We start from the raw sequence: 23,794 nt of genomic DNA, 5'->3' as shown, positions 1-23,794 counted from the left end.
CTAATTGCAGCCATTGCGTCACTGATGCGCACACTCCAAACGACCACTGAAAGTGATGCACACAAGTTCCTCAGTTCCAGTTTACCAGAAACGACCAAAAAAAACGTTCACTTTCATTTTCCCCGCATGATGTTATTTTAATGTAGGCCATTAAACGGGTCCATGTTTTCCTTCGAGGTGGCCTATGTCACACGAGCTTTGTCGTACAATTTAGGAGTCACATGTTGCAGTTTGGCGTGCATAAGTTAGAGGGCAGACCCCGTGGCGCGCACGCTATGTAAATTTGGTGGCGCACACGCAGCCAAAGACGGAGTAACAAATCAGGAATTTCCCTCCTGCCACTCCTGAGAGCGCAAGAGAGGACAAACGTTGAAGTGGTTCTCCTCAGAGAAGCACGAACAGCCATCGCGGGACCTTCTTACCTTTTTGTACTTTTCCACCGCGGTTCATCGTCAGCGAAGTTGTATTTTCTTTCCTCGCGAGTTTTGCACGCGGCCCTCAACTTCGGAGAGCGTTTCATGGAAGTAACGGTGCGGCATGCGAGGACGATTTTAGTGAGTGGAACGGCCGTGTTTGATTTTTGCCAAGCTTGGAGTCGCAGTGGATTGCCGTAGGAGTTTTTTTAACGGCTCGCCTGGAGAGAGATTTGGATTAAGTGAGAAAAAGCTTGTGTGTGGAATAATAAAACAAACAAAAAAAAGGCGTCTAGAAGGATGCTGCTGCTTGTACGATGGAAGTGAAGAACTTAATTGCTTTTGCGGCGCTGGTTTGTCTCCTTCTGAGCTTCGCTGAGAGCCAAAAACTGCGTCCCAAAGGCAGAAATGTGTGCAAAGCAACCGGGTAAGAGCATCGCATGAACTTTTAATGCTTGTTGAAGAAACGCATCTCGTCTTTTTTGATGTTTCTCTTCATTTGTCTCTACATTCCGTCACTGTTCAAATCAACGATATGTTGCAATGACATTGAACACGAACAATTTGCACGAAAAGTGAAACCTGAGCGTATGTACTTTGTGGCCCAAATGGCCTTTTTGATGCGATGGCGTCACCAACGCGAACTTCAGTTTTTAGTTGCGAAATTCGCTTTTTCTAAACCAGGGAGCGCTAGCGACACTTTTATTCCTTGTTTATATTCAAAGAGCTTCATTTCGGGCACTTTTTTTTTCCACGGTTCAGTTCATCGCCGCTGCAGGAGGAGGAGTCGGGACAGATGTGTGCATCCGTGTGTAGCAGTATTAGCATTGTACTACAGGGGACGCTGTTGTCAACGCACAGACCTTACAATGTATTGCAGATGATAGATAGATAGATAGATAGATAGATAGATAGATAGATAGATAGATAGATAGATAGATAGATAGATAGATAGATAGATAGATAGATAGATAGATAGATAGATAGATAGATAGATAGATAGATAGATAGATAGATAGATAGATAGATAGATAGATAGATAGATAGATAGATAGATAGATAGATAGCGCTTGCTATAGGTAGCGCTAGCTATCGCTGAGTATAAAGGTAGCGGCTAGCTAGGTACTGTATATAGATATAGATAGCTAGCTATCGCTAAGTATAAAGGTAGCGGCTAGCTAGGTACTGTATATAGATATAGATAGCTAGCTATCGCTAAGTATAAAGGTAGAGGCTAGCTAGGTACTGTATATAGATATAGCTAGCTAGCTACTGATCGAGATAGATGTATAGATTCCGACACTTCATCCGGTAAGGTTAAGGCTGGAGTTAATTCAAGCTAATTAACTAAGTATTGAGTGTGAAATGTGCAGAACACCCTGGACTGGTTGCCAGTCATTGTCGGGCCATGTAAAAGATACCAGACAAGCAATCCTATTCACACCTCTGGACAATATCGAGTTTCCAATGTCTCCTTACATACATGTTTATGGAAAATGGGAGGAATGTGGAGAACATACAAATTCCACACAGCAAAGTCAGAGCCAAGATTTGAACCAAGACCTCCTCGGAACGATGAGACAGATGTGCTAGAGGCCACCGCATTCTTATTATTTTTGCAGAGCAAGATGAAGCCTCTACGAGCTCCCCAGTAATGTCATTTTGGAAGGGAACAAGTACAGCAGATATATTTGCTATCTTTGAAACATTTCTGGTTGTTGCAATGATGCCAATAACTCTGACATCTCTTCAAACTCTTTCACGAAACATTTAAACACGTATGGGCAATGGTAGATGAAAAGTATTGTAAAAACAATACTGCTGTTTAATGACATGAAAATTTGTTGCGGTATCACCAAGGCTGACTTTATGGCCCGCATATTTCAGTCATCAATATTTTGAGTTGCTTTGTATATATTTTCAGCGCAGGCCTGAAAACATCATTTCTCTTTCCACTTCATTCCATAGCCAACAATCACTGCGCCCGCTACTCACCACGACCTTATTCTTCCCACTGCACTCATGACATTATGTACTTTATTTGCTCTAGCCGCAGTCAAATGAATGGGGGGGGGGAGCATCTAAGCGTTTATCATCACATGACAGCCTTTGCGTCCCAAAGTCAACTGTTGAATGTCAATGATGCCTTCAGCACTGGCTATATTCTCGTATTCGATATGAGAAACGCTTGTGACGAGTGAAAAACTCACACAGGAAAAGCGGTTTGTCACTAAAACAGCCAACAAGGGTGTTTTATTTGAACAAATTGTCTTTTCGCTCTGGAGCAGGGGGAAAAAAAAAATCATAAATCATCATTGACAGCATATTTTTCCACCAAACAATACAGCCTGTCTGGTGCATTCCACAACAGCAGGGGGCGATAAAATTGCTAAACATCACCATGGGGGATGTAATTTCTATCAAAGTGATATATAACAACATGGAATGGCGGAGAAGTGGAGCCCTCCGGAGAGATTACTTCAGAATACCTTGAATGTATAGCTTTCCAAACACAATTATAGTATTACATAAAAATTGAAACTACCTCGGCCATCGTTCTGAATTGGGCACTGGCATACCTGGCCCCAATGCAGGTTGCCTGTAACAAGGAAATTCCTGTGCCTCGTCGAGAACATCAGTCACGTATGCTAACATTCAAAGCAGCACGGCTAGCCCTCACGCTTGGTATAAATAAAACAAGGGGGAAATAAATAAATGAATAGGCAGAAGTTTTTGGGCCCAAGTTACCGGAAACTCAATTTCCAGTGACCTTTAAGGCAGTTTGTGGACAAAAGGTCGAAACTCAAATAAAAATATAAGTTCCTTTGTTTTTGTGGTCTTTTGAAACTGGACAAAGTGACTCCGAAGTGACTATTTTTATGCTGCAGTGGTGCTTGCGAACACACAATCTTGGGATTGGCGGTGTATTAAAAGGTCAACGAGGGTCAACTCTGTCCACTTTGGCAGCAGTTTGTCATGATTCGGAGAGGCGCGGCTGCACAAAATAAGTGGAATCCCGCATCACGCGGAGTGAAGTCGGACAGGCACGGTTCCAAAAACTCCTCTTTCACTGCGAGGGAAAGCATGCGGGGGTTGATCTTTACCACGCGCCGATTTGTCAGAATAAGAAAAAACAGCGTCACTCCCTCCACGCTGACTCTGAAGCGAGCTGCCATCTTCAAACACTTTGGGGGCAGCTGATGTGTTGCAGAGGCCCCGCAAAGGTCACGGCCGTGGGAGGAAGAGGAGACAAATTTGTCCTTTCCTGACAGAGCCCAAAAAAACAAAAAACAAAAATGGCAGCAAACTGTTATATATTTAGCCCCACTCGACTGTTTTCTCTCCAAAAGGCCCGGAAAGGCTTCAGAAGCTGATAAACGAGAAAAAAGAGAATTCCACTTTGGTGGGCTTTTTGAATGCACTGTGCTGGTGGAGAACCAAATTGAAAAAAAAAACTTTTTGAGGGGGATATTCATTTTACCACAAAAATGGGGTAAAAAAAAAGAAAACCAGGCCAATTATTGGGCTTGTGTTGGCGGCCCGGTAGTCCAGTGGTTAGCACGTCGGCTTCACGGTGCAGAGGTACGGGGTTCGATTCCACCCTGCGTGGGTTTTCTCCGGGTGCTCCGGTTTCCTCCCACATTCCAAAAATATGCATGGCAGGCTGATTGAACACTCTAAAATTGTCCCTAGGTGTGAGTGTGAGTGCGAATGGTTGTTCGTCTCTGTGTGCCCTGCGATTGGCTGGCAACCGATTCAGGGTGTCCCCCGCCTACTGCCCGGAGACAGCTGGGATAGGCTCCAGCACCCCCCGCGACCCTAGTGAGGATCAAGCGGTTCGGTAGATGAATGAATGAATGTTTTATGTGTTATTTATTTTGACCCAATTTTGGGGTTCAATGAATAACCCCAAAAGTTGCCAGTCCCTTTTTGACCCATATTGTTTTTTTTTTTGTTGACCCAACTGTTTTTACAGTGCATGAGTCATCTAATTAGACCACCATGTGCACAGCATGTGCATCACAGTGACAATGCCTTGACGGGTTTGATCTCCCCAGATGTGACCAAAAGACTTGGGTGCGGTTGCCGCCACTTTGAAATGTCTGCGTTGTTTCACAACAGGTGCCTCAGCACCCCACCCCGGCGACCCGCCCCCCCCCCCCTCTCTCCTCTTATTTACACTTTGGGAATTCTTTTCCAGATCTCCGGGGTTGGTGTGCTGCAGCGGATGGGCTCAGCTAGGGGATGAATGCCTTACACGTACGTACCACGCAGCGCAATTCATTCAGAATCAGAATCAGAATCAGAATCAGAATCATCTTTATTGGCCAAGTATGTAGAACACACAAGGAATTTGTCTCCGGTATAACACGCTGCACTAGTATCATCGTAAACAACAAAATCATTGAACCATTTTAGAGTAGCCAGTAGTTTTGTAGTACCATTTTGTGGTGCAAGAAGAGTGACTATGTCAGTGACTGTTTAAGGAGTTAATGGCTAGAGGGAAGAAGCTGTTTAAGTGTCTACTGGATTTGGTGCGCATGGATCTGTAGCGTCTGCCTGAGGGGAGTGGCTGAAAAAGGTGGTGGGCAGGGTGCGGGGGGTCCAGGATAGCAGCGGTGTCCAAATATCAAAACATTTTAAAGGGGGATTGAGGAGAAACCTTTTTCATCGATTCAATTTGTATTGGTCATTTTGTTGCAACTGACGAAGTAACAATAAACTGGGCAAAAAAGCACTTTTTGGATCCGAGGTAAGTGGGCTGGTGCACGTGCCTGGTTGTCGGTCAATTTATGCTAAATAGTCAAAACCGTATTTAAAGTTCCTGTCAAGTGAAAAATAAAATAAGTGTTGCGAACGACCCTGTCAGATTTGAATAATTTAAAAATAAAAAAGAATCAGGGCGGCCCGGTAGTCCAGTGGTTAGCACGTTGGCTTCACAGTGCAGAGGTACCGGGTTCGATTCCAGCTCCGGCCTGCCTGTGTGGAGTTTGCGTGTTCTCCCCGGGCCTGCGTGGGTTTTCTCCGGGTGCTCCGGTTTCCTCCCACATTCCAAAAACATGCGTGGCAGGCTGATTGGACGCTCTAAATTGTCCCTAGGTGTGAGTGTGAGCGTGGATGGTTGTTCGTCTCTGTGCGCCCTGTGATTGGCTGGCAACCGATTCAGGGTGTCCCCCACCTACTGCCCGGAGACAGCTGGGATAGGCTCCAGCACCCCCCGCGACCCTAGTGAGGATCAAGCGGCTCGGAAGATAAAAAAGAATCATCAAGGGCATAAAATGAGACTTACATCCCGCCGAAAAATGAATGCCTCAACATCTCTGCATATCCGTCTCTCACTTTATCATTAAAATATGCGTCGAGCCAATAAAAATGGGTTATAAATAACCCCCAGGCCCAGCCAAACTTTGGACACGTTTATGATTCATACAATGTGCAATTGTTGAATAACGCAGCCACTTCCTGTTCCCTCCAAGCACTCTGTGAAGGCAATTTCACCTGCAAGGAAAACGAGGTGTGCGTCAGACCTAACGAATGCCGCTGTCGCCATGGATACTTCGGAGCCAGCTGTGACACAAGTAAGGCATCGTGCACGATTACCTTCGCTTTTTGCCTTAGGAAAGTTTGTTTAGCTTAATGCTAACAAACAATGCAAAACGGCATAGAAAGGCTAATGAATAGCATTGCCGTCATTGTGTTGGAACACTTAGGCTACAGGTGTCAAACTTCGGTCTTTGGGAGCCGCCATCCTGCACGTTTTTCCATCTCTCCCTGTTGCAGCCCACTTGATTCAAATGAACAGGATGGATAGCAGGCTTCTGCAGAGCTTGCTGACGAGCTGATCATTTGAATTAGGTGTGTTGCAAAAGGGCAAGATGGAAAACAGGCAGGAAAACGCCCCTCGAGGGTTTGACACAAAGGGTATTTGAACATAAATGGCTCAGGAACTCATTGAGGCAGACAACATAGCAATCCTCACAGGCATATATTCTTTATCCTCTGCAAAAAAAGACTCATATTTCTGCAGCTGAAAGGGTTGGCATTTCCATTCATCGCAAAATGGACAATCATTTATTAGTTTCTTCCTTTGCACAGAATTGTTACATTCAAATTGTCAACTGATGTCTCTGTTATGTCCCGAACCAGAGTGTCCCGCCCAGTTTTGGGGCCCTGACTGCAAGGGTAAATGCAACTGTCACCCCAACGGCCAGTGCGACGACTTGACGGGCAAGTGCACGTGCAACCACAATCGTTGGGGGCCCAATTGCGAGAACTCCTGCATGTGCCAAAAGGGCAAATGCGACCAGGACACGGGCTTCTGCACGTGTCACCCGGGGTTCTGGGGCCCTCAGTGCAACAACAACTGCTACTGCAGCGTCAACTCCATGTGCGACCCGATGACGGGACGCTGCCTGTGCAGCCCCGGCTGGACGGGGAGAAACTGCGCCATCCAGTGTAACTGCAACAACTCGCCATGCGACCAGTTCACTCAGCGTTGCCACTGCCGAGATAGGATGTGGGGCCCCAGGTGCGACCGCTACTGCCAGTGCATCCACGGCAAGTGCAACCAGGCGGACGGCACGTGTACCTGCACGCCGGGCTACCGTGGGAAGTTTTGCAGAGAGCCGTGCCCCGCTGGCTTCTACGGGCAGAACTGCAGGAACAAGTGAGGAACAATTTGAGTCAAAATGACCTTCTTAAGGGCGGCACGGTGGATTAGCCCGATAGCACGTCCGCCTCACGGTGCAGAGGCGCAGGGTTCGATTCCGGCTCTGGTCTTCCCATGTGGAGTTTGCATGTTCTCCCCGGGCCTGCGTGGGTTTTCTCCGGGTACTCCGGTTTCCTCCGACATTCCAAAAATATGCACGGCAGGCTGATTGAACACTCGAAATTGTCCCGAGGCGTGAGTGTGAACGCGGATGGTTGTTCGTCTTTGTGTGCTCCCTGCGATTGGCTGGCAACCAGTTCAGGGTGTCCCCGCCTACTGCCCGCAGATAGCTGGGATGGGTTCCAGCAAGCCTGCAACCCCCATGAGGATAAGCTGATTAGAAAATGGATGGATGGACAGTTTATTGCAAAATCATTTTTTCCCTATCAGGCTTCCCTAATCTTTGTTACATGAAGTGTATACATTCATTCATTCATTCATCTTCCGTACCGCTTGATCCTCACTAGGGTCGCGGGGGGTGCTGGAGCCCATCCCAGCCGTCTCCGGGCAGTAGGCGGGGGACATCCTGAATCGGTTGCCAGCCAATTGCAGGGCACACAGAAACGAACAACCATCCGCACTCACACTCACACCTAGGGACAATTTAGATCAGCCTGCCATGCATATTTTTGGAATGTGGGAGGAAACCGGAGCACCCGGAGAAAACCCACGCATGCCCGGGGAGAACATGCAAACTCCACACAGGGAGGCCGGAGCTGGAATCGAACCCGGTACCTCTGCACTGTGAAGCCGACGTGCTAACCACTGTGCATACAAGGTTGAAAAAAATTTAAAAGCCTTTAAATGAGTTCATAAAAAGAGAAATGTAAATACCTATACGTTTAGGATGTATAACCACCACGGTTTTACAGAGTAAACCAACATTCCTCCATTCTGAGGTCGATCATTTTTAGCAACATCAAAACATAGACCATAGCAAGAAAGGGGGGAAAAAAATTCGGTGTCGTTCAAATTCAGTTCAGTGTAGCAAGTCGGCAGTCGAGATAAATTTAGTGTTTGCCTCGCTAAGAGACTTTATAAGACTCCTAAATTATACACTACATTAAAAAAAAAAACAGCCCTGGGCAGTGTGAAATTGGTTGTATTATTTCAAAATAAAGCAAAGCAATCCAATTACAGTTGCGTGCACAGTGATTGCAGCAATGATTATAATTAAACATTTTCCATATTCTAAAAAGCTTCGGCTCAGTAGCACGGATATCGCAGAAGGTCGTAATAAAAAGAACAATGTCAAGTCAAAAAAATAAATAAAATAAAAAATCTAAAAATAGGTTGCAGTGTGAATGCGGAGAAGCTCCTATTGGCAGTAGCGAGGTGAAACGTAAAACAGACGTGAGTAATGAAAAGAACAATTTGAAAATAGACGCGTCATTGAAAAAATAGATAAAAATAGGATTAAAAAAAAAATAGGTAGTCCAAATCCTGTTAAATGGCAGCAGCCAAGATGCTCAATCAAGGGCAGGAAACTGTGCTGTTGCACACATGCTAACCGCTCACCTAGCTTAAATGCTGCATCATTCCAACTTCCTCACAGAGGGAGGAAATCAATTTGAGGAACTGACCTTTGTTCCTCAGGTGTGGCCACTGCAAGGGCCAGCAGCCGTGTAAGGTGACGGAGGGACGCTGCGTCACGTGCGACAGAGGCTGGAACGGGACGCGCTGCGACCAGCTCTGCTCCAAAGGCTTCTTCGGGGAAAACTGCCAGGAAGTGTGTCCCACCTGTAAGGACGGCCATCACTGTGACCACATTCAGGGCAAATGCTCGCATTGTAACCCTGGCTGGATTGGGGACAGGTAGGAAAACGTATTTTCATGTTCTCATTTTCTGCGGCGAAAGTTTGCGGTTTTCAAACTTTTCGCAAGATGCGAATGTGGCCTCACAGTGCAAGGTGCACTGTAGATAAAGCAAATGTTAGCCATTGCTGCTACGTCGATTGCATTAAAGTATTTCGTTCCTAAATATGTGAAAAGAAGACCTCAAACCCTCTAAATCACTGAATAACAGTCACTCGAACGATTGGTAGTGAATGGTGCTTGGTGTCCAGCCGAAGTTGGCTTTGACCACACCCACAGCGGCGCAGCCCTCTATCTTGCAGTTCGAAATTACCAATATCAGGTCTAACCCACACTAGCGTAGAGTGTACGCCATTTGCCACACCGGATTTACCCTGGTCATGAAAATAGAGGCCTAATTAAGTTAAAATATATAAGAAAAAAGTTCAAATATACATTTTTGATAATTATGGTAACAATGTTAGTTAGACCAACAAAGCTAGCAAGTTGCTCCCAAACAATTTTTGCCGAGTTGTTTTTACGTATATCTTTCAGTTCTGTCGACTCTTATTTCTTTGTCACTTTAGCAAAACTAAAAAATACTTGAAAATATTTTGTTGGATTGCCCATCTTCAAATGTTTTTTTTTTGTCTTGAAACTTTGAGTTCAGATATCTGTTTTTAAATGAAGGGCATTAAATCGTCACAAATACCAAACACCGTTACTCAAGTGAAGTCCAGATCCCTGAAATTTGTGCTTTAGTACAGTAGCGCTTCCCGCTACCATTTAAAGACATAACTGCAGTGACTTTAACGAGTAGTTGCATTAATTGTACTGTACACGCTGTGATAACGCCTTGTGACTCATGCTGCCCAGCTCGGTAATGGCCGCCGCGCTTGCATTCCGTCTTTTGTGTGATAGGTGCGAGGTGCGCTGCCCCAACGGCACGTACGGAGATAATTGTGAGAACAACTGCAGTCACTGTTTCAACGGGAACTGTCACGGCGTCACCGGAGAGTGCCTGTGTGACCCGGGATTTTACGGAACCTAGTAAGTTGCTAGCATTGAAAAGAGTTCGTTTGACCCACAACATAACAGTGAGGCTTAAACATTTGAGAAGTGCCTACGTTCAAAAATAAATTGCTTGTCTTCGGTTGTCATCATTTCTTTCAAGGAATTGTTTTTTTTAATATGTTTAGCTAAATTGTAGCTAGCTTGCTGTTAGCTGCCGTTAAAAACGTAAAGCGACACCCACTAGCCTGGAATCAACTCCGTATTCATTTTGGAGTTGAATCTCTATTCTGTATCGATTGGAAAAGACACATTGGAAGAAGGAGTTTGCTTTTCAGACGGCAAATACAACAAAATAATAATAGACGCGCGTGGAATGGATAAACCTGTTTCCCCATTGTTGTGATTAAAAAGGACCTGAAGTCGATGGAGTGAATATCAAACAGTTTGTGTTACGTCCTCTGCAGCTGCAATCTGACCTGTCAAGCCGGACAACATGGAGTGAACTGCAATCAAACTTGCTCCTGCCATGACAAGAACTGCGACCCAGTTTCTGGTGCCTGCTATCTCCGTAAGAAAATATGATTTTGTTTCCCACTGCAAAAAGGGAGCGTGTGTTTTTGCCATTGAGACAAAAAGCACATTTTCTTCTCGGGATGTCCAAAGCGCCACAAGCCCTTCATTTTGACGGACTCTTAAGTGACTAACAGTTTGGCTGTACACGCAGTACCAACAAACAACTTCTGCAGCCTTGCGTGTGTACTAGCGAGGGACTTTTACACAGCAAAAGCCTTGATAGCTTTTCCAGACCGGTGTCCCTGTGCGCTGCGGTTTTTTGGCACCGGGAAGGAAAGGAAAGGAAAGGGGGGGTGAAAAAAGGGGTAGAGGAAAGAAGAAGGATGAGCGGGCTTTTTTCATAATTAATCATGATGGCAGCGGTGTTGAAAAAGGCTCAAGTGTCGCGGCGGCGGCGGCACGCTAGCTGTGATCCGCTCAGACCTGGTAATACCTTCGAGCCACTTCCGGTCCTTTATTCCCCCGACGGTGAATAACTAGCGGTGACCGCACGCCACAACAATTCATCTTATCTTTATGAGACACGTAACAGCCCAAGAGACGGCACACGTTACAGATGAAAGCCGCTATATGGAACTTGATCACAATGTGCTAGTGGAGTAGCATGGCTGCCATCACCGTGGCCCTGCAAATCTGTTACATTGCAGTACTTGTCCGACAAGAAGTGTTGTGAGAAGCACGTTCCACAATTAAGCAACAATCAAACCTAAATAATTGATCAATCACTTATTTTCACGAGCCTAAAGATAAATATGCCCTGTTGTGTTAGCACTAGCATTAGCGGCTAATTGTAGTCAATTTTATTTTTTTGTCTACAACAATTTTTTTAAAGCCCATCATTTTGTCGATTAATCATGAAATTGTGTTATCTTTGGTTTTTGTTGTTTTTTTTATTTTATTTTTTACCTCTTTTCATTCCCAAGCAGAACATTATGTCATATTGACAGTGCAGAAAATGCACTGTCAATAATTTCATTACAATTCAGTTCCTGATTTGGTCTGTAACCTGTCAGAAAATCAGCAGAAATTGTGATAATTGTTCTCCAAAACAAAATCAGATGTTTGCAAATGTCGATGGAAAAAAAAACTGAAAATCAGCACAATGCTTTGATGGACAACCACATACATTGTAGAATATTGACTGCCAAGAGGCTGGACTATTTTAAATTAAAATAACAAGTCATCGATGATGCCGGATTATCCCACCGTTCATTTTTTACAGCGCTCGTTCTCAGCTGACTTTGGGGTACACATTGGAATAACCTCGGGCTCAGTGTGTTTCTGCTCTACGGTTTTAATTTCGAGTCACCATTTTTTTTCTGTACCGCACCATCCAGAACTCGTTGCGTCTCTTTTTGTTTTTGTTTTTTTTACTTTTGCAGAGCCTAACCAGCGGATGGGTGTGATCGCGGCCGGGACGCTCGTCTCCTTTTTGCTGATCGTCCTGCTCGCTGTGCTGTGCTGCTGCTGCCTCTGTCGGCACAAAGACGACCACAAGTGAGTGACGCGTAGGTCGTCTGACTCTCAGTAGCCCGTTATGGGAAAAAAAAATGGATGTGGGATTGTTCTTGTCTCACCAGGTAGCAGCTTATGAGGGGCTAAATACGTGTAAAGTGCAATGCAAGTGTTTTTCATGTGTCGATAATACTGCGTAGGAAGCAGTGTGAGCAAGCCTCGACACAGGGCCAAGTCGAATAAACCCTCTTTTAAATGATTCATTTAGATTTCCATGCTGTCATGCTACCTCAGATCTAACCCAGACAACTCTTCCAACAGCAAAAAAGCCAAGCGGATCCTGTGCGGACGATTTAGCCGAATCAGCACTAAACTTCCCCGTATTCCACTGAGGAGACAGAAACTGCCAAAAGTAGTTGGTAAGCCCCAAAACTTTCTTTCATATCCCACACTGAGCCGCCAGACGTTTGCCTGTCTTTTTGCAACTATGCTTTCTGCTGCTAAAAAAAAAAAAAAATCGTCTTTGGATCGTTTTACTTCCTTCAAAACTGAAGACTTCAACAGTAGCAGCAGTAGTTTCATGTTGTTTCAAACAAACACGAAGAGTACTAGTTGACCTACAATTTAAAATAAAAGAATCCTCGAGCCCCTCTTCCACTTAAAATGTTACAGCAGTGCAGAATAAAATTACAGATAATAAAAATCTGAAATTAAAAACAAAAAAAAACGTTTCCAAAGATAAACACCATTCACAATACAAGTAAGCGCTCACCGATACTGAGTATAGATACATTGAGCACTGAGATATATAAATCCATTCAACACATCTTTCTGAAGCAGATGAAGCTTCGCCGAAGTGCCAAACTGTACGCAGTACAACGCTGAGAAGCACTTCTCGGTGTGAATTTCGTTTTCTTTGCCTTAAGTATTGGTGGCTGGTATCGGCAGCCGCCACGAGTACCCAATACCTTTAAAAAAATACAGATACCTGATATCGGTACCTCGGCCATTACTAATTCTAGCCAATTTTCCATCCATCCATCCATTTTCTGAACCGCTTAATCCTCACTAGGGTCGCGGGGGGTGCTGGAGCCTATCCCAGCTGTCTTCGGGCAGCAGGCGGGGGACACCCTCAATCGGTTGCCAGCCAATCGCAGGGCACACAGAGACGAACAACCATTCGCACTCACACTTACACCTAGGGACAATTTAGAGCGTCCAATCAGCCTGCCACGCATGTTTTTGGAATGTGGGAGGAAACCGGAGCACCCGGAGAAAACCCACGCAGGCCCGGGGAGGACATGCAAACTCCACACAGGGAGGCCGGAGCTGGAATCGAACCCGGTACCTCTGCACTGTGAAGCCGACGTGCTAACCACTGGACTACCGGGCCGCCCGCCAATTTTTTGGATCAGATTATTTTTGGTTGAAAAACCATCCAAATAAAGTTTTTAGGAAAGTTTTAGCATTCACATAGGTTCCGTATCACTTGAGTCTCACTGCCGAACGTACCTTTAGGTGTGTATTTTTAGGAGGAAGAAACACCCAAAGAAAACAGAAAACACAGACATTGGGTTAATCGTCCGATGCAAGTTCACCTGAGATTTTACGCCTTGTCGCTGTGCAATAATTCATTCATCTTCCGGACCGCTTGATCCTCACTAGGGTCGCGGGGTGTGCTGGAGCCTATCCCAGCTGTCTTTGGGCAGTAGGCGGGGGACACCCTGAATTGGTTGCCAGCCAATCACAGGGCACACAGAGACGAACAACCATCCACGCTCACACTCACACCCAGGGACAATTTAGAGTGTTTAATCAGCCTGCCACGCATGTTTTTGGAATGTGGGAGGAAAACGGAGCACCCGGAGAAAACCCACGCAGGCCCAGGGAGAACATGCAAACTCCACACAGGCCGGAGCAGGAATCTAACCCGGTACCTCTGCACTGTGAAGCCGACGTGCTAACCACTGGACTACCGGGCCGCCCGCTGTGCAATAAATTGACGCCAAAGCAGGCGTGGTGGCTAGCGCCGCTTTTCAGTCCGAAGATCTTGCGCCATATCCAGGGATTGATCGTTTGACTTCACAGCTTACACTGTTGTTGGAAATTCACATTTTCAACTGTAGACAATTATCGTATGACCGCATTGAACACCCTCCCACGTTACTAATTTACCTTAGCCGCTATGCGCGACGGCTTCTTTTTTCCTGTGCTCTATGCGACCTTAGTTTGCGTCTTAGCTGATGATGATTGAGAAGTCTGCTAACTGCCAGACAAATATGGGCTTTCAGTTCAAAGGAATGCGCCCATTTTAGAGCGCCTTATTGTTCTTGGCGCCCTCCGCCGGCCATGTGTTCGTGTATTTCCAGACCCAAACTGCCGCGCTTTTCTTTCCCCTCACGGTTTTTGTACCCCGCGTCCGTAGTTCACCTGGCGAAGTGTTTCTCGCTCCGAGATGGAGCGCGTCTTATAAAAAAATGGCTGACGGTTGCAAAAGGTTGAGTTGAGGCCTGCTGGTGCTGAGGGATGAGCCAACAAAAGACTGCAGTGTTTACGTGGACTCCGCAGGTCCATGTGGAGGTCTCGTGGTCTGTGACGGATCCGTCTCCAACCTCATTCTCATATTTCAAAAGATGCTGATCTGTTCAAACTCTAACGAGCAGTTGAGCTGTTCTTGAGTTGCGCCAGAGACAAATTTAGTTTACCACCGGATGACAATGAATGGTCTTCGCAGCTAAATAAGGTCATCAAAATATTAGAAAATACAGAAGGCGAAAAAGGGGGTGGTTTTTGGCTGTTAGGCATTCTTATTGGAATTATTTGGAAAAACTCACCATCTCAACATTCAACAATTCTTATTTTGTCACAAAATGTTGTCCAAAAATATCCTTCCCGGACTCTGGCCTACATTTGATACCGCAAAAACTTCCAAGTGAGTGACGAAAGAGTTAAAAGACAATGACCTGGTTTCTTTTCCACGTCTGAGCAGCATGTGCTTCCTTAAGCGATCCAGCTGATTATTTAAACTCCAGTCTGACTCCATTGTGACCTTGTTCCGCGTTGAGACAGTCTTTGTCAGCACAATGTTGCATATCAAAACGCTTGTTTTTAGCTGGAGGCTGTAAATTTCCCCAGTGTGGGACGAATAAAGGATATCTTATCTTATCTTATCTTATCTTATCTTATCTTATCTTATCTTATCTTAGACGAGCGTGGCTCTCCCATATAAGTCAGGAAAAAGGAGAAGACCCAGTCCCTCGCTGAGTAATCTGTTTTCTACAGAAAAAATGTCATCTACCGTTTACAGTGTAATTAAAGAAATATGCACGGTCTCCCTAAATGCTACCAAATGCAAAGATGATGGTTTACTTTTTTTTTTTTTTTTTTTTTTTTAAGACTTTATTGGGCTTCCTAGTTTGTCCTATGCATATTTCTGGGCCACAGAAACATGGCTGCCAGCATTTAGAAACTCATGACTGAGGCTACGCAGTCCTGCACACACACACACACACACACACACACATTCCAGAGGGGGCCCGACAGGGGCTGGAAACAGGAAGTGGTCAAATTTACCCCAGCCCGTGTCAGAGCTGTGATTTATCCCCGCCAGGGCCAGTGGCAACAGATGTGGCAATGTTGAATGAAATAGGAATCGGGGGGGGGGGGGGGGGGGGGGGCAGCGTTTGCTTACTTGCAAGGGGAACGCTAGAATGTGTCACCTCGCCCCCTGCTGGCATCACCAAACATGTGTAAGCGTTGCTTTTTGGCATTCCACTGGAAGCATATTCACCCCACGCCCTCCGCTTTCACGTCTGCGGAGCATTCCTCGCATCCTTTTGTGTGCAAATGTTTCCTCTCGGATAAGTGCGCATATGGAGCACCACCCGTTTTTGTTTTTTTTCCCCTTGCAGCTGGATTAATCCCAGGACACTTGACCGGCATCACAGATGTGTACGTTTCTAAGAACATTCCTCTTCACATTCGGCCCTTTAATTGGCCACTAAGCCGAGAACATTCTCGCACCCTTAAGACGGACATTTACAGTACACCGGCGTCAACACTGAAGCGTTGCGATGTTGCCGTGTTCTATGAGGAATAAAATTTCCTGTGCAGCGAGCTCTCCTTCCCCCACTCAGCAACTTTGTGGTTGAGCTCTGCAGCTGCGACGTGTCAGTAATGCCCCTTAGTGTGGCCAAGAATCCCAGCGGCATCCAGTCTGCCGAATAATGCTCCCCTCAGGAACCACGAGGTTGGGTGGGAGCTTATTTGAAGAGCAGCAGCATTCAATCATGTTGCAAATTGTCCATGGGTTGTCTTGTTGACTAACATGACATGCAGTGCTCGCATCGAGGGGGCTGCCCGGCATTCCTCAGCTCCTGCGGAAGGGCTACGAAGTGATGACCCCGAACAAGGAATTACTCACATCCATTCCCCTCGGCTCACAAATGAGTAAACAGAAAGTCATCGCAACACAAGCAAACACATTTTTGACATTCTTGTGTTGACTTGAGGCTAAAAAAAAAAAGGAAATGAAGAAAAAGAATGTCACAGGTTTTTGGGGAAGGAAACCACGACATTTGTTCCAAAAGTGGCACCTGCTCTAATTGTTGTCATGTCTCAATAGTGTAATAGAGCGACTTTGAAATTCCATACAGTGAAAAAAATGTATGTAAATCTTGTAAATGTAACCCTCTACAAAGAAATGTTGTTAACAACACTGCCAAATTTGAATCATTTAAAAAACCGAATCGGCTTCAAAATTGCAATGAGAGGCACTAGCCACTAGCTAGCTCACAAGCTAGGTCACAAGCTAACACCCTCTCTGGGGGGGGTCAATCAGCCAGCAGACGGGCAGCGAGCTCCTCTCTTTTTATTTTTTTATATTTAAAGAAGAGCATCGAGCTGCTCTGTAAATTGTGGCGTACAGGGAAGATGCCTTTTTTGGAGTGGAGGCTCAGCTAGCTTGCTAACTGCGTACCGTACAAACGGGCCAAGTAATAACAACCAACTCGCATTTTTTTTTTTCGATGGAGGAGAAAATAACAAGGTGTAAAACAGATTAACTCTATTTCTCCATGGTACAGGACTACGTAGGGCTCAGTCTTAGCACGTTTTCAGCAGTTATCTTCATAACGAATTGAGAAATAACTTTTGATATCATTTTGCAATGTCTTTAAAATTGAATCCCAGGAACCCGTTGATAATTATGACCATTGTATTGCTAGGCTTCCATTGTTCCAGATCCAAAAGCGTAGACCTTATTAAGCTTCACCACAAACCCACACAAGCACTTGGAGAACATTCAAATCCACACGGGAAGTCCTGAGACGAGACTGTTCCATCGTGCTAAAGTCACATTATTACGTGACACTAAGACAGCTTAGCGAAAGGACAGAGGCAGATTGGGGGGAGTCATGTTGAAAGCGCCTTCAAGTGGTCATGCCAAGTCAGCACTCAGCACAGTTTTGACCTGAATTGAACTGAGACTACGCAGACTGCCAATGTATGGATGATTCATGAAAGCTGATTGAACTCCAGTTGGGTTTTTTTTGGGGGGGGTGACTTTAGAGGCGTATCTTTCCCGAAAATTGAGGTCAAAATTCAGACTTGTGTGACCTCACGAGGGCCTCAGCTTGATAAATTCCACATTCAAGACACATATACACAATAAAAATGACATGTGGAGATGATATTTTCTTCTAAGAAGTAATGTATCCTTTGTTGTCTGCTACAAGTTGGAAGATGTCTTTGTGTTATTGGTGGCACTCGCTAACATGTCAGTCTCACTGTTCTCTCCCAAGTAGCAGTCATCTGCCAACGTACTGATGGCATGTGGCATCAATCAACGTCGAGAAAACCACCGAACCCTGAAAATCACACTCGCTCTGTTAACTGACATGTAAAACCAATCCCAAGTCCATTTCCTACCACTCGGCAGCCGTTGGGAGAGCCGACTGTTGTTCTTGTAACATGGTACAAAAACCCTCTCGCTGACCTCCGGGCTTCTGCGTTTGTTTTGTGTTCTCAGTAGCCCACCACGACCCCGAGCACAACTTCAACTGCAGCTTCATCGAGCCCCCCTCGGTGGCCGAGCAGCCTTCCCCTTACTCCTGGTCCTCCCAGGAGTCCTTCTCGTCATGTGAGAGCGGCGACGAGAGCCCTGTGTACTGCGTACCCCATGAAGGTTAGTCATTGCGGGGAACAATTAAACGCATTTGTTAACCGCACCGACACACACAAATACATGCCCAATGTGTTGTTGGCATGAGAGGCGTCTTCCCTCACTCTCTCGCACACACACAAACACACACGCTGCTGACTCACAAGATTTGCGAAGATCCCCCATCACCCCCCGATGCAGTGACTCACTCACTTCTGCAAAACTCATTATGTGAGCCGTGCCTCTCATCATGTGCCATCTGTGTCTTTGAGAGCAAGACGAGTCTAAACAGGAAATAGTATGGTCAAGTCAGCATGTGGCTGAAATCCAAAGAGCACTTCATGATTTTTGGTGGAGGGGAGGGTTGGGGGGGGAAGCACTTTCCATCGCTTTCTATGCAGGAAGTGCTGGATTTGCTGGATTTAGCATGCTCAAGTTTTCTTATTCTTTCCAACATAAAGGTTTGATGAAGAATTAGAAGATGGATCATGTCGACCAAGGTCAAAATGGGAATATCTTCAAACAGGAATCACCAAATCCAAATAAAACATTTAGTTCCTCCCATAGAATCTAAATTTATTCGAGACATGTATTCTCATTACATTGTCATATACTATATGTATCAATTAATTAAGAAGAACATTACAACTTCAGGGCGGCCCGGTAGTCCAGTGGTTAGCACGTCGGCTTCACAGTGCAGAGGTACCGGGTTCGATTCCAGCTCCGGCCTCCCTGTGTGGAGTTTGCATGTTCTCCCCGGGCCTGCGTGGGTTTTCTCCGGGTGCTCCGGTTTCCTCCCACATTCCAGAAATATGCATGGCAGGCTGATTGAACACTCTAAATTGTCCCTAGGTGTGAGTGTGAGCGTGGATGGTTGTTCGTCTCTGTGTGCCCTGCGATTGGCTGGCAACCGATTCAGGGTGTCCCCCGCCTACTGCCCGGAGACAGCTGGGATAGGCTCCAGCACCCCCCGCGACCCTAGTGAGGATCAAGCGGTTAGGAAGATGAATGAATGAATGAATTACAACTTCAGGTAAGGCCATGACTTGATGAGCACTAATGGCCTTATCATTGTTTTGTTTTGTTTTTACTCACAATCAAGCCTTTTTATTTGTTTTAGATGGGATTTAATCCCATGGAAAAAAAATATGCTCCCTTAATTTAAAAATAACCATCAAAATCAGACATTGCTGCCATCTCAAAGGAAATCTGATCTGAAATCACATCATGTCGTAGAATCTCATCACAGCCGTGTTTGATCAGCAATGCAAATTCCTGTTGTTGTGCGGCAGAATCTGCGAACGAAAGCAAGGAGAAGCGCAGCCACAGTCCAGAAACGGAGAAGCCAGAAGCTGCCCCCATTGATGAGGATGGAGGAGAGTACACCTCCCTAAAGGATTCCGGTGTCGGTAAACCAGACGGCGGTGATCAACCCGCGACGAAGTCCTCGGACAGCGAAGGCTCAACCAGCGGTTCAGAGTACGCGGCCGCAACCCTATACGCCCGTATCGCCCGCCTCTCCAAGCAGTCCAAGGAGGATGAAAATAGCGGCAGAGACGGAGACTTACCGAACCCAGAGTACAAACGCAACGGAAAACCACCACCATCACCCGGTAGGCCCAAGCCAAGACCACCAGACCCATCAACCAAGCCGAAGGTATCGTGGATCCACGGAGGCACTCCCCAGCCGGACCAGCAAGGGCAGGGGGCCACGAAAGCACCCGCCGTTCCGAAAGAGAAAAAGCGTAGCTCCAGTGATGTCTCAGCCAAGAGTGAGAAGAGCGCTGACCAGCAAAAGAAACAAGAAGTTGACACCAACGGCTCGCCCGGTAAACGCAAACCTTTGCCAGGCAAGAGGTCTCGGGATGAGCACAGCAGTCCCAGTCACATGGAGCACATCAACGGCGTGGTCCAGAACGCCCTCAGGAAGATCAGTAGCTTCCACAGTTCTTCATCTGAGAAGAAGAGCGCCGACACCTCCAAGGAGAACCCCAAGGAACCTCCTAAAAGCCCGAAGGTCATCCATCCCCACATGAACTCTGAGGCTGCCACCCTTTTGGCTGCTCAGCTCAAGGAGAAAACCCAAAGCATCAACAGGAACGAAGGGACGGGCCTGACCAAGACCAATGGACTATCGACGCCCAAGGGAACCCGGGAGAGGCCCACTCCTCCGCAGAAGGCCAAGAGGACCCCTTCCACCAGCTTGAGCCAGCAGGGCTCCACTAAGCCACTGCTTCCCACCTCCAGCAGCCTCCAAAAGATGGTGGCGCCCATCACCACTGACCACGGGACCCCTGAAGCCAAGAGCCCGGAAAAGCAGGACTTGAACGGCTCGAGGACGGGGGACCTGGCGGCGGATGTTGCGCCCAAGAAGACTCCCATTAAAAAGCCACCGAGGAAGAAAGGCAAGGAGGCTACTCTGGAGACGCCGGAGAGCAAAACACCGCAGCAAAAGACAGCTATCATGCCACCCCAGATCGTCAAGTAAGTGTGATTCTTCCACAAGTTGGCAGCGTTTGTCTGCAAAGGGACTAAACGTGGATTTGTTTGAAACTGACATCAGGGCCTACCAAGAACAAAGCAAGTTTTAAACCAAAGATCGTCAGACAGTGTATCATATCTGCATGCACCTCATCATCTGTATCGCTTTCAAACAACAACCTGTGGCTAATGCTGCATTCAAGACAACTGGGAATTTGGTCCGACCTTATTCTTAGCCTAGTCACCCCCCCACCAAAAAAAAAACAAAAAACAAAGCTGCCTAATCAACTACAGTCAAATCTCGGTTTTCGAACGTCTCTGTTCTCAACCAAAAATTTGTATTTTTTTTTATGCCTCGGATTACGACCGAAAATCGGTTCTCGACCAAACTGAGCACACTTGAATGCACCATTTGACTCCGCTCGCCTTCCTTACACGAGGAAGTGACGCTTCCTCGTGTAGCGTTCCTTTGTGAGCAGACGTGTTCAATAAAGATATTTTTTTTATAATTTTTTCGAAACAAATCGGTTTTCGAACAGATTATGGTTGAAAACCGAGGTATGAGGTATTTTATGTTGAGAGGGAAGAAATTTAATCTGTGCTGTATTTTACACATACAGTACATTTGACAATAAAGTTTATCCAATCCAATGAATGTACTTTGTAGTATAGAGAGGTGGTGCAAATCTTCACTGAAAGACGATTCAATACGTATCTCGATACGCGAGTTGCGATACGATTCAAGGACGGATTGATTTCAAAGTGGGTTTAATTCGTTCAGCGGGATTATGATTCCATTCGATGTGGTACGAATCAGTTCGAGAGGGTATAATACAATGAATTTCTTGTCATTTTACGTATGGATTAACTTGTCAGTTCTGTGGGTGATTCTCTCGGATCAAACTCATCTCTGCACAGCTTTTCAACAGACAAGGCGATGTGAGCTAGCTTGTCGGGATACATCACGTTCCCCTAAAACTAAAGTCATTATCTGTCACACTTTTCCACTAGTTTGAAGTTGTCGAAATGTGTGACTTCCTAGTTGTTCAGAATGGAGCATTAGTCTCGAAATTTACAAGTATTCAACATACTGGTTCCTTTGAAGATTACAAACTATTCTCATATTTCTATGGACCAGCAAACACGATTAAAAAACACGAAACTCTTTTTTAACCTGTTTATAGCCAACGCAATGATACTTTACAAATGGGGTCAGTAAAGTTTACCAAAAAAAGACGTAGATTTGTGTTCTTGTCGGGAATTTACAGACATGTTTGCCGTCCAGATGCTCCTGGCCTATATACAGAAAGTCCGTTTGCTTTCTTGTGATGTATAGTGTTTCACTTGTTCCGAACTGTGAAAACAAATCCAACCACGTAGAAAAAAAGCTCCAAGTTTACAAAGTCGTCAGCAGATTCGGAGCAGATTTTCTCCATTTGGAGTGTCTGGACCAGCACCGAATCACCAGAATGTTGCTCTCGGGCCAGAAATCAACATAGTAAGCTGAAATCCCAAGCTGCGTGAACTTTTCATCATGCTTATAAAACACTTGAAAGCGTCCATTTTCCAAACCACAGTCATCTGGAGTTGGCGCAAGCTGCGTTTAATAAGACAAAACCACAGTCTAATGTTTTGTCTACCAACGCATGTGTCAAGTCACGACCGTTCTCTCGAAAACCGATCAATCAATGTGATCGGAACCCTTTGTGTTGTCTGTTGGTGTCATCACGTTACAATAAAGACCAAAAGAAAAAAATATTTTGGCTGTAAAAATCATGCTGCCATTGAATGCTGAAGAAACAAGCTGCTTTTTGGGATGAAACTTAACGTAGCGTGTCGGAATGTGCCTCGACTGTGGATCAGTTTAAGCAAAAATAGCTTTTTAGCTAGCCTCCATTGCGATAGTAGCTTGTTAGCTAGTTTTGCTAGTTAGCTTGTTTGTGTGCGTTTGAAGCAAAAGGTGGAATCACAGGTACTCAAACTGGAAGGATTCGTGTGTTGTTGTTGTTGTTTTTTTTTTTCCAAGAGGAATCGGTTCTTTGTTCAGGGTGTTGGCTAGCTACGTTGAAAGTTTGTCTTTTTAAAAGGTACAAATTCGTATGTTACTTTTTGCGGCTTTTCCAACATGGATACATTGTGTACTTTTTACTTGTTATCTTTGTAAGCTGTGCTTATATGACCCTCTGTGTTTTTGTTTTATTTTTCTCTGTGTGTGTGTCAATGAACTGGCTTTCATGTTTTATGTCACGAAGGAGGATGAGGTCCACGCTGGAAAGAAAAATTGTGAAATGACGAGAAAAAGTAGTCTGTGCGTATTCCCTTACAATGCTTCTCGTTGACAAAGGTCAAAAAAAGGGGTGATGTCAGTTTAGTTCTTTCTCAGGAACGCCCAAACGTTTGCACAAGCACATTTCATTGTTTGGCAAACTTAAAAGCAACATTGTGTCATAATTTCAAACAGTTCCTCGATGTTTTTAAAAATGGGGCAAATTGTTCATCGGAAGCTAATGTGAGCTGATCTGGGCGTCCATCCAGCTCCGCTTACACTATGCCTTTGTACTGTTTGACCACTCTGCGTCCAGACTGCAAATGAACATCGCTTCACCGAAGCCTCAACCAATTCATAATTCAACTATGACCTAATCCTCCTTCGTACTGTTGCTTTTTTTAAAAATACATTGTTGTTCTCTATTGATGTTATTGTTTGTGGAACACTTAACTGCATGATGCAGAGTATAATTACATGGCATTAACAGCTACACAGGAAAACTGTAACCCCCAACCTGTCCTTTTCCATACAACGAACTCATTACGGAAATGATTGTACCATACGATGAGATGATACCACTGACCTGACCCTCACCATTGCATACTTAAAACCATGACGTGTAATAATGAAGTGGCAATTTTTCAATTTGACTGGCCCCTGCCTGTTTTTTTTTTTTGTTTGTTTGACAGGTATGCATTTGTATACAGAAGGGCTTCAAATGCTTCAACACGGTTACCGGCTCTAAAGTGTGTGGGTGTGTGTGGGTGTGTGTGTGTGCGCGTGCATGTGTGTGTCCTTTGTGGTTTGTTTTTAAGCATACAGTATTTGTGTATGGCCAATAAGTTGATGTTCTCATTTACTTACCTGAAAGAGAAAAAAAAAAAGAAAAAGCGAGATGTCATAATTGTGGAAGTAACTGTAGCTTT

At 45.4% G+C, this 23,794-nt stretch overlaps 1 protein-coding gene across 1 annotated transcript; it reads left to right on the top strand.

Moving 5' to 3' along the window:
• The first annotated feature begins 85 nt into the window (after positions 1–85).
• scarf2 (scavenger receptor class F, member 2) lies at positions 86–23,518 on the top strand. Its single transcript, XM_052067697.1, has 11 exons — positions 86–840; positions 4,615–4,673; positions 5,891–5,992; positions 6,561–7,080; positions 8,719–8,937; positions 9,838–9,966; positions 10,395–10,498; positions 11,886–12,000; positions 12,280–12,377; positions 17,987–18,142; positions 19,411–23,518. The coding sequence occupies exons 1-11, from the start codon at positions 731–733 to the stop codon at positions 20,604–20,606; spliced, it is 2,808 nt and encodes a 935-aa protein (XP_051923657.1). The 5' UTR covers positions 86–730; the 3' UTR covers positions 20,607–23,518.
• Positions 23,519–23,794: the final 276 nt, after the last annotated feature.

Source organism: Hippocampus zosterae, chromosome 6 (genome assembly GCF_025434085.1).
Source record: "Hippocampus zosterae strain Florida chromosome 6, ASM2543408v3, whole genome shotgun sequence".
In the NCBI taxonomy this organism is placed as follows: Eukaryota; Metazoa; Chordata; class Actinopteri; order Syngnathiformes; family Syngnathidae; genus Hippocampus; species Hippocampus zosterae.
Note: the sequence above shows the minus strand (reverse complement) of the source record. Positions and strands in the feature narration are given on the sequence as shown.